Source organism: Bactrocera dorsalis, chromosome 2 (genome assembly GCF_023373825.1).
Source record: "Bactrocera dorsalis isolate Fly_Bdor chromosome 2, ASM2337382v1, whole genome shotgun sequence".
Classification (NCBI taxonomy): domain Eukaryota; kingdom Metazoa; phylum Arthropoda; class Insecta; order Diptera; family Tephritidae; genus Bactrocera; species Bactrocera dorsalis.
This window is the reverse complement of record NC_064304.1, coordinates 2,860,293-2,874,315: the sequence shown is the minus strand read 5'-3', so window position 1 is coordinate 2,874,315 and position 14,023 is coordinate 2,860,293. Positions and strand designations below refer to the sequence as shown.

The 14,023-nt window shown below is 38.4% G+C and overlaps 1 protein-coding gene across 3 annotated transcripts in view; it reads left to right on the top strand.

Moving 5' to 3' along the window:
* Positions 1-14,023, top strand: part of LOC105226773 (J domain-containing protein) — a 38,588-nt gene that overhangs the window by 22,221 nt on the left and 2,344 nt on the right. For 2 of the 3 annotated variants that reach the window (XM_011205815.4, XM_011205816.4), the window contains exons 3-4: positions 2,689-2,790; positions 10,713-10,868. In XM_011205815.4, coding sequence (XP_011204117.1) covers positions 2,689-2,790; positions 10,713-10,868 — 258 coding nt within the window. The remainder of the gene's footprint in view (positions 1-2,688; positions 2,791-10,712; positions 10,869-14,023) is intronic. The other variant, XM_011205818.4, reaches the window with a different exon arrangement.

Here is a 14,023-nt window from a genome sequence, read left to right as displayed (position 1 = left end):
GCTTCACAGCGTGCTGGCCGTGGTCTATTCGGTCGAATATTATCCAATAATTAAGACTGGGTCTCAAGATGGATGATGGTGTTGCAAATAGTAGGCCCAGCAGGCCGATAATGCTGACTATAGTTGAGCGAAACGCAAGAAACACATATTTTACTGAACGTGAATTTTCGTAATAAAGTTGAACGATATTCAGAGTAAGTCTTTCCATGATGAACTGCCAAACAATGCTGTACAAAAATAGCATGATAGCTTGACACGACTTACGCGAGATCTGGCAAAAAAAAGGCTCTTGAAAAAAGTACCTTTACTTGGTTCTCCCTAATCGACCTATATAACGATTTTGAAACTACCACTTTTCACCAGTTACTAGATTTAGCACAGTTAAACTGTTACATAAAAAGTCAACTTGCCACAAGGGATCCCATTAATCTCCTTAATACAGCCGTCATTATTGAATTGTAATTGGTATGCTAATCTTACAAATTCTTATCAATTCAGCGCAAATATATCGACGATGAAGACTAGGAAGAGACGCAAAACTCAAATCAAATTGCGGCCAGATTCAATTTAACAGACTGTCAGAATCAAGCAAAATGTCTATCACTGAACTTTGTAGTCTGCAAAACGAGTTGCGCCGCACAAAACTTAATTAAGCGGCTAAGGCGTGATGGTGTAAGCCAGACCAGACAGGTGTACCCAGGCCACCGGAGCGAAGGAAAACTAAAAGCGAACAAACAAAGCCAATGTGTGCAAGCAGAGAGCCAGCGTCTGTCAACAGTTAGCACAATAAACGAGAAAGAAACTCACAATGCGCTCGCCATGTAAAGCCAGTGCTTCGCCACTTCCGATGGAAATTCTGCAGAAAGCTTCAACCCACAACAATGAAAGTATACATTATCCCCGAGCGTATGGAAAAAGAAGAGGCCAAACTGTTGTTAACTGAAAGCCCACGCAAAAACAAAGCACACTGAAACAACAACAATTATCAGCTGCTTTCGCTTCTGTGTGCGTTCGTCATGAGTTGGACTTCAGCTGGTGCTTCCTACGTCTTTGCTGGGCGCACTTGTTTGGCCAGCCCACGAAGTATGTAGGTTATCAAGGCACAGCAGGAGCCGAGCGAGTGCAAAGTGGATGTGTGGAAAACACGTTTCATTGGCGCAGCAGAAGTTTAACGAAAATTATGCACTTAGGACTTTAAAGTTGATCATAAACTGTCCCCTTGAGCTACCAACGTGAGGAGTTTAAGGATGCGTCTCACTCACGCACACATACATACATACTCTAAGAGTACATGCATATGGACACTGCCTGGCATGTAGCAATTCCTGAAAGCTACGTTGCATGTTGTGGCTGTTCACTTATGTTTTAATCAAAATATGGACATATGACTCGCTTTAGCCTGCCAACTAGCCGAATAGTTGGCATACAATCGCTTGGAGACTAAGCCAAGTGGAGCTCACTCCAATGCCTCGGCTATGACATACCAAATAGCATTACTTCCAGCATGTGTATATATGTATTGGTACTAGTATACAACTTGCCAAAACTTACAAAGTGGAATTTAACAGATTTCAACGATGTCAAGCATAATACTATTATAATAACCAGCAGCCAATACTCGTATTAATATCTGCCAGTGGATTGACAAACAAAGCTGATATGTCCTAGAACTCAATAAGGGCATAAATTCTGCAATGTGAACTTCTTCGAATAAACTGATCTGAATTAGGTCACAAGAGACTTAAGGTGGCTGTGCAATCCTCCGTTTATTTATCTTAATTGATCGCCTCTTAGAAAGTGTTGTTATTCTCTCTACTTAAGTGACCTAACTCTCCTCAGAAGACAGATAAGAAATTCTTTGATTTATATTTAGATTTTATTTTCTTTAAAGCCAATTTCTTTTCTGATATTACAGCTTAAGGATGTTAAGAAAACAATAAAATATCACTTTGATTAGACTGTGGTTTAAAACCTTTAAACATTTACATATATTTTAGAAAGGAAATTTTTCAATATTATGGTGTTATTTATGATGATGTAGATTGCACATACCAACTTTTTCATTCTATTTTTTAACAATTATCATTACAACTATTTATCTTGAAGAAGGCATATACTTCAAAACATCCCCTTTGTAGAACCCTCAGAGATGATCTAGTGACTAATGCCCAGAGCGTACTGAAGTTATGGAGGGAAGACTTCTCCAACCTGCTAAATGGCAGTGAAAGCAAAACACCAGAAGATGGTGAACTCGATTCCCCAATCGATGGCGAAGGAGCAGAGGTTTCTTACGTACCAGACTTTGTCTTTGGAATTTAATTAATATTTCTAATACAAGTGGTAGTGCTTTCTGAGTAACAACTGTGACTTGAAAGTCTGTAAAAAGAACATTCCCGTAGATAAAATTACTCACCTACGTGGGTTTTGAGGGTAAAAAAATTTTTACTTTAAACATTTTTTTTTCATATAATAAATGAATGAGTATATCAAAAAGCAACATCAGAATATTATTTGTGAATTTTTTGTAACAAAAATCTTTGGAAATTCAGCCAGTGGCAGCTGGTTTCCGAAGGTACCGCTCAAAAACCTTTCTTTGTTTAAATGATTTATTAATTTTTTTATTAATAATTAATTTTCCAAATTGAAAAATAAAAAAATAATTGTTCTATATAAACTTTTTGCTTGCAGGTTGAACAAATCCAGGCTGAGTACAAAGTGTTGGCTCTTCAGTACCATCCGGATAAGAACGACGGTGACAAGGATGCTGAAGCCAAGTTCCAACGGCTAAAGGTAAGCAATTTCTATGATATTTCATACCATCAACTTTTAACTGGAATAGAGAAAAGCTTGTCTACGTCATTCATATTATTCATTTGAAGTTGTCTTTATCAAACTTCTGTGTAATTTCTGAATAATTCAACGCATTTGATTTAGAAACTCAAAGTGACATATAGTTGCCACTTAAAACCAACAACGGTTCACGGTGGCCGAGTGTTTGTGCACAATGGCCATGCATGTCTGCCCACCATCGCTCAATGCACTAAAAATAAATTGCCAACGCATATAACCGCTGCGAAAGCAACAATGTGCGAGCGTCAATCACGCACGCGCTGCACGCGAGCGACGGACGGCCAACGCGATAGCATGGCAGAGCGCAGCAGATGTCGGCATGGCACTAACTCGTTTAAAACTTCGCACAAAGCAACCACTGAAGCCTGATTGACACACCAATACACAGGCAGCAGACGCACACACATACATGTGGCAAGCAACAATTTGCGTTGGTGTGTGCGCGCTTAAGCACTGGTAGACAGCTTTAAGCCACACAGTGTTATTTTATTTATTGCAACGCCTGTGTGTGCCAAGCAAAAGTTTCATAAAGCGCCAGGGATATGAAATGCAACAGACGCTAGTGGCAGCTTAAAAACGAAAGGCGCTTTGCCGACTGCCTTCAGGCGTGCGTCTGGGTGTGTGCGACGAAAGTTTCGAGTCATGCAAGACTCACACAGCAAATGTGGAGTTCACGCTTAAAACGTAAGCTGTTACTTGCTTTCTGCCGTTTGTTTCCGCCAGCATTTTTTTCGCCTCGTCAGTTGAGAGCGATTGGGGAGCAAGATTCATGCAAAATGCTTACTTACACACACACACCCACACGCACATAGGACAGAATTGCATGTATGTGTTGTTGTTGGTGTTAGTTTAAAAGCAAAATAACGAATGTAAGGAAAGTTTACCTCATCTGGAAAGTTGCCTTCATTGTGCGTGTGTGTGTGTGTTTGCCCATACGAATGTGACAGTGTAATTACTTGGTACCGTTAGCGCACTCAATGCCACCTGCGTGCTGTTATTACAACAATTTGACGCTGACGCAAGGCTCAACAATGCCTGACAAACTTATTATGTGCGTTGGTGTCCTTCGTCCCACCATTGCGTATACGCAACAATTGTGCGAGCGGGTGCATTTAACTGGCATTCTCGTCTAACAACGACCATATTCTCCATCTGTATTGCACATCAAGCGAACTTTTTTTCTCTTTCTACACTGTGGACAAACAGCTCAGTATTTTATTTCATTTCTTGCCAGCACTTATAACATAATTGTTATGATAATACCACGAAAGCTCACATATTTTAAAATAATACTTCAAAGAAAGTACTCTGAAGTGTACTATATATAATAACGTAGCAACTAATCATCAAAGCACACCACCTTTTATCGATACACACCCACTACACATACACATTCCAAATTCGTCCGCTCACACCTGAAGCATCACTGGCCGACTCTATTGCGAAAGCTCCAACTAACTATTTTCGGACAAAAAAGCAATATTTGCGGTTGAGCTCACAAATTTGCGTGCCCAGTGATGCGAAAGTTAGTGGTTTCCTGTGCACATAAAATAGGCAAAAGTTCCGTTACAAAAACCAACAACACACACAACCCCGAACAACTACGAACGGAAATCCTCTGAAGACCTGTTGCATCCAATTGCTGTCACTCACTAATTAATTGTTACTCTAAGGTCATGTGTGTCATGTATGTTTTGCTGCCCGTGCCACATGTTGCCCCTCCGGCACGCCACTATAAATATTTAGGCGAGCACTTGTGGTTGTGCAATTGCTGTAATTAACTTTTCTATTTTTATTAGACTTTTTGTTGTTTTGGCAGCATTTGTGTATCCTTGAACCTTAGCGGAGTGCGTAGTGTGGCCTTTAGTACAACTAATATATACACATATACATACATACTATATACTCGTACATATAATAACGAGCTCTACAGCATTTACGTTATGCAGAAACACATTTAGCACCAAAAACATGAGAACAAAACAATTTCATGAAAATTTATGAAATCAAATAATGGAATTATGTGAAAGTCTCTACTTTGTTGTCACAGACATGAATGCAATATTACAAAATAAGCTTAAATTTCAACAGAATTATACTCAAGTCAATTGCCACTTGCAATGTTTCTTTCTTCCACTTGAACTTAATTTGCATATTTGTAGAACGAAAAGGGCAATCAGAGCAACTTTATTAGAATACAAAATACAAAATAATAATACTCAATTTTTTTGTCATACTTCGTCGGCAGCTCGAGCTGTTATTCTTCATTGAAATTGGCAATTTTAATGTTTACTGAAATTCTCGAAAAAATTCGCACTAAAATAACAGCCGGAACCGAAAGGATTTGTACTGAAGTTTTATACTGAAAATTATTCACATTCTCTAGATTTCAATTGATTTGGGACGAATGCATTGAAAACAGGGACGTATGATATCAATTTTTTTATAGTAGAAGGAACCAACTCATATCTCGCCCATGGAACCACCGGATTTATTATTACTTCATGGGAGAGAGAAAGACTTTAAGTCTCATCTATCATACTTACTAACTGACGCCTTATATACTGTATAACGTTTACATTAGTTTTGTCATAATTAGAACTCAGGCTTCGCTGACAGCTTTCCATTTACCAGAGGACTGACACATGAGTGCTGTCAAACTTTCCATCGAAAAACTTGCGCCAAGGGAAGTTTTTAAGTTGACCCTTACATTTGAAAAACGAGGGCATTGAAAAAATACGTGCTTAGAGTCTTCTACGTATATGCACTCTCTGCACGTCGGACATTATGGACTAAGGTCGTGATGAAATCGGAACAGATAGCTTCTAAAGCATCCATGTCCACTCAGTATTTGCGTTAGGTGAAAGCTCACCATTTTTTCTATGTTTCCACAAATGGATGTACGGGATTAGTCTGTGGGTCCACCGTCCTTTGGTTGAACTTTGCCACCATTGCTGCCACATTATGAAGATTCTGGTTCTCTCCTCTTTTTTCCACCTACATACGGCTCCGATATCTGGTGCAATCACGCGAATTCGTCTTCCTATTTAGATGTCAGTGAGCGGCATACTAGCTAGAATATCAGCACTAGTTACTCATATCGCAGTGAGCCTATGCATAGCGTTTATTTGTTTTGAATACGATTTTATATCTAGCGTAAAAAATTACGGAACACCTATTGGCCATCATTCTTGATAGAGCATTGTATACTATATTTTGTTTGCTTTGCCCGAAGTACACGCCAGGTGTTAATTAAATTTTAATTTGGAGTCCAATATTACTCCCAAATACTTCAGTTAGGGCTGTGAATTAATGTCGCATTCCTCTACGGTGAGCGATGCCCTTTCTTCCACCTTCATTGAGCTCATGAGCGATACTTCTTTTTTCTGCACAGCCAACTCTAAACTCATGATGGCAAACCATTAACACAGACCATTTATGCCATCATTGCTGGACTTGGAGTCATTGCTTCTTTTAGTATTATATTTGTTATACCATCAATTCCAGGCGTCTTGGGGTTTTTGATCTTTTTCGCAATTGTCAGTATTTCATTTTCTGTCACTGATTGAAGCGACTTTGCAGTTTAGTTTCGCTTGGCATAGGAAATGGAGTCAAGTGTCGGAAATAATGCTGCGACGATTTTCTTCATAAACGATGGGTTCTTTGGCTGCAGCCGCTTATTTTTAAGCTTCGGCATACAAATCTTGTAAGTAGATCCCTGAGGGCTTATGTTTGTTCTCCACAAAGTTTTTCAAAGCAACAGCTATTTTTAGGAGCTTTCAAAAGTTCTACTGAGGCGGCTTTCTGCAAATCAGAAAGACACAGTACAAGTATATTTCAATATTAAACAATAATAATAATAAATTATATAAAAGATTTACATACATAATTCAACTTACTTCGTAATCAGCGATTCATTTCTGGATTTCCTTGATACCATAGCTGATCTCCAGAAGGAGCTCTGAAAATAAGTGTCTGACATTGAAGAAAATTATTCTTCTTAATATCCAAAAACCAAAAAAAAAGTTATTATTACAACAAATTACGATGCGGGCACTGCGTCAAATACTCTAAAAGCTGGAGTTTTTTCATCCATTCGGACAACAAGACCTAACCAGCGCTGCCGCTGTCTCTTAAGTCGCTGAACTATGTCAATTTCGTTGTATAACTCTCACAGCTCGTCGTTCCAACGACCGCTTAACTTTTCTCTCGAAAAGTCGGAAGCCAATTGCACTAAGCTAATCATATCTCCGAAACTGTTAGTCAAATCTATATCAAATATCTATGAGATATTAGGATGAACGTATAATACATAATCTGCTAAAATAAAGCCATTTTGTTAGACAGCGAAATCATTTATTTTCATATTAAAAAAAATATTTACGCAGCGATATTTCCTTATTTTACTTAAGAACGACATTATTTTATTCAATGTAAGAAATGTTTTTAGGTGTGTGAGTGAGTAAAACTAATAACATTCAACTAAAGAATCAACAAGCGAGCGTCAGGCAGATGAATGACGACTTTACATGCATACTTGTAGGCGCTGATACTCAAAAGTGTATGTGTGTGTATGTAGGTCACGTGCGGTAATGTATTCAACAGGCGTCAATTGAAGTGGGCTTAGAGACGCACTCACACTCACACACATCGAAATGCGCCCACGTTGTGAATAACTGATGTTGTGCCCACAAGCGCACAATCGTACAACATTTATTACTAACAACAACAACAATTCCGATGTAAAGTGGTTGAAACACATACAATAAAGAGGAACAATAGCCGTCAAAGAGTAGTCAAGTTGTCACTAGAAATACGATGTACATGTGCTCGTAGAGTAACACATCGTCAATGACAGTTGGAGAGAGCGCGGGAAATGGAGCGATGAAGAGGGTAGTGAATGTATGTACCCACATGTGTGTGTATGGAGAAGGTAAATACAAACCACATCACTGACCACTCAGCCACCAAAACACTTAGCACTCAGGCGTAGAAACCACCGAATCTGAAAGCTTTCCCAATTTGATTGCTGCCTCTTGCTGGTTGGGGGGGAGTGATGCAATGAGGTGAACATTCGATGGCCCTCAAATAAATGGAGCGTCACAGCGTCGGCTTATCGTTCAGAGATAATGCAAAGTGCAGACTTCAATTTGTTATTTATTTTAGGTATCTGTTTGAAAAGAGCTGAAGAGTACTGCCATTAGAATGATGTATCAGTGAAAATGAATTGGCTGCGTCGTAAACTAAAATTATTTGGCAAATGAAAAGATAGACGAGATCAAGTCAGAACTATTGCTTAAAGGGGCATATTTATTTTTCTGGACGATTTAGAGTAAATCAATTTCATAAGTTAAGGAAGTTGTTCTCATTTGCTATCCACCATTTTTCCGGCGCGGTTATTATAAATACGTCGTCACGGCTTGAAGCCAGCCATTTCAAAGAATATCAAAAAATTATTAAAAATTATAAATACACCACAACCGAAAGGACACATTTTATTTCACACCACAATGATTTGGGGAGGACTCAAACCCACACTCGCAAAGAACAATCAAGCGTAAATTGCTTTGTCTATTGTTTTCCTTTTTTCGTTCTAAAATAATATAATTTTAGAAGCAACCAAACCATGTGGACGAATTTCGGCCGCAACGCCCGCCCACACATTTGTCGCTGTCAGAATATGTCACTTACTCGCTACCTCTCCACAAGTATACACACACATATACATAAACGAGTGCAAACACAACGCGGCGCAAAAGCATTTGCCATTGTCGGTCTACTTTTACAATCCACCAGAATGTGCTACCATTTGCACCAGCATGCCGACACACATACACGCGCACTTGTGTGCTGGTGCTGGGAGCTGCCATTTGCTGTTGACAGCAGGCAATAATCGATTAGCGCTTTCCCACTGAATATTTAGGTCAGCGCTGGACAAAGAGCACCCACACTTCGGCTTATATGCCGGTGTGTGTGTACATACATACACATGGACTGCGCCCGGTGTTCGTTGCTCCATTTGCTCACGTGAAATGGAAGTTTCATTCACTTCGCTTTAGCTTCTACTCCAATTTAGATTTATATTGCTTTTTTTGCTCATCGCTTTCAGTAAATTTCCCTTCTAAATGGTTTTCAAGCGATTTCCTCCCCGCCCTCTTTCGAAAGCGAATGCACATGAGCGCAAAAGCAATAATTAACACAAATATTACTTTGGCGATTGCCTTTAAATAGCTGAATGTGAGCTGTGGCTGAGCTTCCTGTTGTTTTTGTTGTTGCTCTTGCAACTATTGCGGCAAAATTGATGATGTGGGGAATTTTGAATATGCAGAAATATACATTGAAGCAAACTAACAGAAGATTCCATATACAATTCTGCGAATTCCTTGCGCTTTTATTGACAGTGCTGGCAAAGCATGGAAGCCAAACCAGACTCTATAAACACATACATACAAAAGTAAATACAGACATGTTGATAAATGAGCGCATATCTAGCTAAACTAAATAATTCAGTAAATAAATATTATTTGAATTGATTAATTAATTAATAGCAAAATAGAATGAATTATAGAAAAGTCATAAAATATTACTGCGAAAGGATTGCTTAATTAATTACCTTTGCCATTATTGATGCGTGGAATGAATGGTTTCGTGGTTTGGTTTGGCAAAATTTAGTTAGAAGTAGAAGCAAATATTTGGTTTGCCATTGAGCTGGCAAAATATTAACTCATCAGCGCATAATTAATTGGTTTTGGGTTGTAATATAATATCTCTTTTCAATATCGGCAAATGAGTTTTTAAAATACAAATACAATTTAAATATATTACCAAATTTGTTGACAATATACATTTACAAATCCATTTTAAATTGGGAAATATTTTACGTTAGCGCTAGTGGACGTACAACAGCTTAGCTAGAACCCCTTCCTTATCAGATACTCGTGAACGACTCAGTAATATTGCACAGAAACCCATTTAAGTTCCAACGAATAAAAAATTTCGAAGCATGCGCTCAAAAAGATTAAATATATCATAAATACATTGTGTCAAAAAAGCAACCGGAAATTTTGATTATATCCGCCGATTTTGAATTTGCCTCAAATTTTGTATTTCTAACCAGATTTGGTGCGGGGAATCATTGCAAATGTTGGAAACGGCTTACGGCGATTGAGTCTTATCAAAAACACAAGCCAACGAGTGATACAAAGTCTTCAAAGATGGTCAAGAGAACGTTTAAGACATGCTTCGTTCTGGACGACCTTTCACCTCTTTTAATGATGAAAATATTAAAACAATGAAGGATATGATGCTTGAAAACCGTTAGGCAAGTGTTAGAGAGATGGCAAAAGAGCCCGACATCTCTCGCGAGTCCGTTCGAATGACTTTGGTAGATGTTTTGGTATGAAGCGCGTTCTTGCTCGGCTCGTCTCGATAAAGCTGAATTTTTTTCAACACGAACAACAAAAAAGCAATAAACACCATTCGCCATATTCACCAGATTAACTTCGTGTGATTTTTTCTTTTTCCCCAAACTAACCCCGTCGGACCCGTTTTCAGTCGAAGAGATAAAACATAAATTTGCTGAAGGAGCTGAAGGCCATCCCAAAAACTCCTCATAAAAAGTGCTTCGAGGACTGAAAAAATCATTGGCATAAGTGTATTACATCTGGACAGAACACATTTTTAACAGCGATATTAAAACTAATTGTTATAGTCCTTAGCATTTTATAAAATTATATTACAAATCATGAAAATTCTTCCTTTTATTCATTACATTTGAATATTTTGCACATAAAAATCATTATTCCTCACAAATCTTTCTAATTTCCTTTTCATAACGACAAAACACATTTATCTACTCGCAGGAGGCAAAGGAGACGCTCTGCGACCCGGAGAAGCGTGCCAACTACGACAAATGGCGCAACAGTGGCATCGCGATGAGCTACAAGAACTGGCTGGGTATGAAGGAGCACGTCGGACAGGTGAGAAGATACACAATCGCCGAGAAAGTGGATAAGGAGGTACGAGTGGCAAATCGAACGCAGCGAGTATAAAATGATACGAAAACTTTCTCGTCGTGCCCCCATTAATGCATTTAGTGTACCCCAAACCAACACTCCTGTGCACTGTTGCGAGAACGTACTACAAAAAATACTGACTTGCACACTCCCTGCTTCGCTAAGAAAACATTCTCCGCCAAACGCTTCTGACCCCCTGCACAATCACTGAGACAACTCCGCCGCCGCACATTTACTAATGAAAATAGTCGCATAAGAAAGCTTTAAAATATTACGAAATGCCCACAAAACATAGCAGCTTCTTGTTGGGTGGCAACACCTACTCCATTATTGGCAGTCAGTTGGTCATTTTGTGTCTTACCATATTGCTGTTGTCATTGCAATTCCCCCTCCTTCCCTTGATGCAAACTTATTTTCAATCCTGCCACTTTTCCGGCGGGAATTGCATTTCGTTGCCGTTACTCTGAGATTCCTAAGAATATATGTATGTATGTAAACCATTTTAATGTTATGCAATAAATTTATAGAGCTTCTCAATTTTCCAAGCGCACACACACACGCACAACTACATGCCTAATAAGTATGTATATTAGTCCTTGGAGTAATCGATATGTACCTATCTGCATAATTCATGCGCTCCCTCCCGCATGGACCGAATCGCTTGGCATGAAATACAGAAAATAATAATTTCTCTTGCCACTGAGGCCACAGAGCGCATATGAGGAGCACAAATTGCTATGCAAACACACTCATTTTGTTAATTAAAATGGCAAATAGAAAGTGGAAAGTGGAAGAACTTCAATGCTAGAATTTTAAATATTGTTGCTGTGATTTGAGTTTATTACTAGTCGAATTTTAGAATAATATTTTTTGTTCAGAAGAATTGTAGGCCGAAGATAAACTGCTCACAAGCACTAAGAAAACTCTGTCTGTTTAATGTGTGCCATCGAAGTAAGTAATCACAATGCAAGCCTTGCTAAACTTAGCCTCTGTAAATCGCATGAGGTTCTTAATATTAAATCGATTTTTTTTTTTAATATCCGTAGGCGTTTTCGAAAGCGACATCAAGAAAGTGGGGGAAAAAATTAATATTGAAATCAAAAAAAGCTTAGACTGATTATTTCTACTCGTAAAATGTTCAATTTTAAAGAAAAAATATATCGGCTAAGTTGAGCACTTAGGTCCATAGAGTTTGCTTAGAACTTCGGTCTACCTTCTTTGTCGTTTACCGTCGTGATAATAACTACCAATGATGCATAGCCGGAATTGGCTTGGCATTTCCAATGCGGAATAGGTCTCTCTTTCTGAACCATTAACAATGGTACTGTGTCCATCGGTATTGTAGGCTTACCTTTGACATACATTTTGTGAGGGTCGTGATGTAGCTGTCAGGGGATGAATTTATATAGGAGGACTTTATTAAACTTCAAAATCTTCACTTCTTAAACATATACAATATTACAAAGTAAGTAAGGCTTGTTTCCGTATGAATTCATTACCATGGTTGCAATTTTGAACCCCTTCTTAGGTAGAAAAACATAATCAACTCGTTACAACTTGGAATAATATTTATTAGAGATGGCTCCCTCTTCCTTGTGGCTAAATGAAAATGTCAAAAGCAACTAAACCGGTCCCCGTCCGGATAAAAAAAGACTTCGCGTACTGATAAAATAATGCTTTTTGAAGGGTAAAATAAAGTTGAAGGATCAAAAAAATGTACAAATCAATTTTGGATGACAATAAAGTGAAGTGGTTAGCAGGCACTCTAGAGATATCAATTGAATGAGTATATCATATTATTCACGAATATTTAGGTGTGATAAAGCTCCGAGTTTGCCAGGCGAGCACACTTTTGACGAAAAACAATGACGAGTTGATGATCCGAAGCAGTGTTTGAAGAATTTCAGGCGTAATAAATCCGAGTTTTTGCGTCGATATGTGACAATGGATGAAACATAGCTCTGGCATTTCCATCGAGGTCCTCCGAGTGGAGTGCACACGATGAACCTGCTCCAAAGGATGAAAAAACGCAACAGTCGGCTGATAAGGTTTTGGCGTTTGTATTTTGGGATGCGCCTGGAATAATATTTATTGACTACTTTAAAAAAGGAAGGACCATCAATAGTGAGTATTACATAGCGTTATTGGAACGCTTGAAGAACGAAATAGCCGAAAAACGGTCGCATTTGGAGGAAAAGAAAATGTTATTTCACCACGATAATTTACCGTGTCACAAGTCGGTGCAAACGATGGAAAAAATCCATAAATTGGGCTTCAAATTGCTCCGCATCACCGAATTCTCCAGATCTGGCCCCCAACGACTATTTCCTGTTCTCAAAAAATGCCAGCCTGGAAGAAATTTTCGTCTAATAAAGTGGAGATCACCGAAACCGAGGCAAAGTACAAATCGTACTACAAAAATAGTATCGAGCAGTTTGAGGATCGCTATAAGCAATGTATCATCCTTGAAGGGAACTATTTTGAAGAAAAAAATTTTGCCAAAAAAATATGCTTTGCTATAATAGGCCGAGGACTTTTCATTTCACCTGTTATAGGTCTCTTAATGTAAGAGACGTTTTTCTTCATTTTCAATCTTTTCTTCAGGTAATATAAAACGCGGAATTCCGACCAAATATAATATACCAAAAATGAAAAATTAGGTTTTTTGGAAAAATACAGTTTATTAAGTTCGCGATGAGGCTTTTGGAAAAATGGTTATCTGCTGCAGCTGATCAATCTATTGGGTTTCCTCCGAGCGAGGTTTTAAATTTTCAAAATTTTGCATGATTTACGTACTTTATTTAGTTTTCCAGCAATGGCTTCGTTTTTTATGATTATACTTGATGTTGTGAATTTGCCCTACTCCATATCCATTCGTGTATACTTTTGTATTTACATAACGACATTTTATATAGTGAAAACTGAAACCATACACAAAAACGGTGAATTGTTTTCGAAAAACAAGCACATACAAAGTAAACAAAATTGAGGAGTTTAAGCCTCACTCGACAATCGCAAACAATTTTCTCTCACGTTTATGTTACACATATTAATAAACCCTCTTTTGGGGCGATTACATGGAGCGAAAACAATTCACCGTGACTACATGAGACGCGCATGGTAGAATACACACACACACACAACCACAACAGAAACGC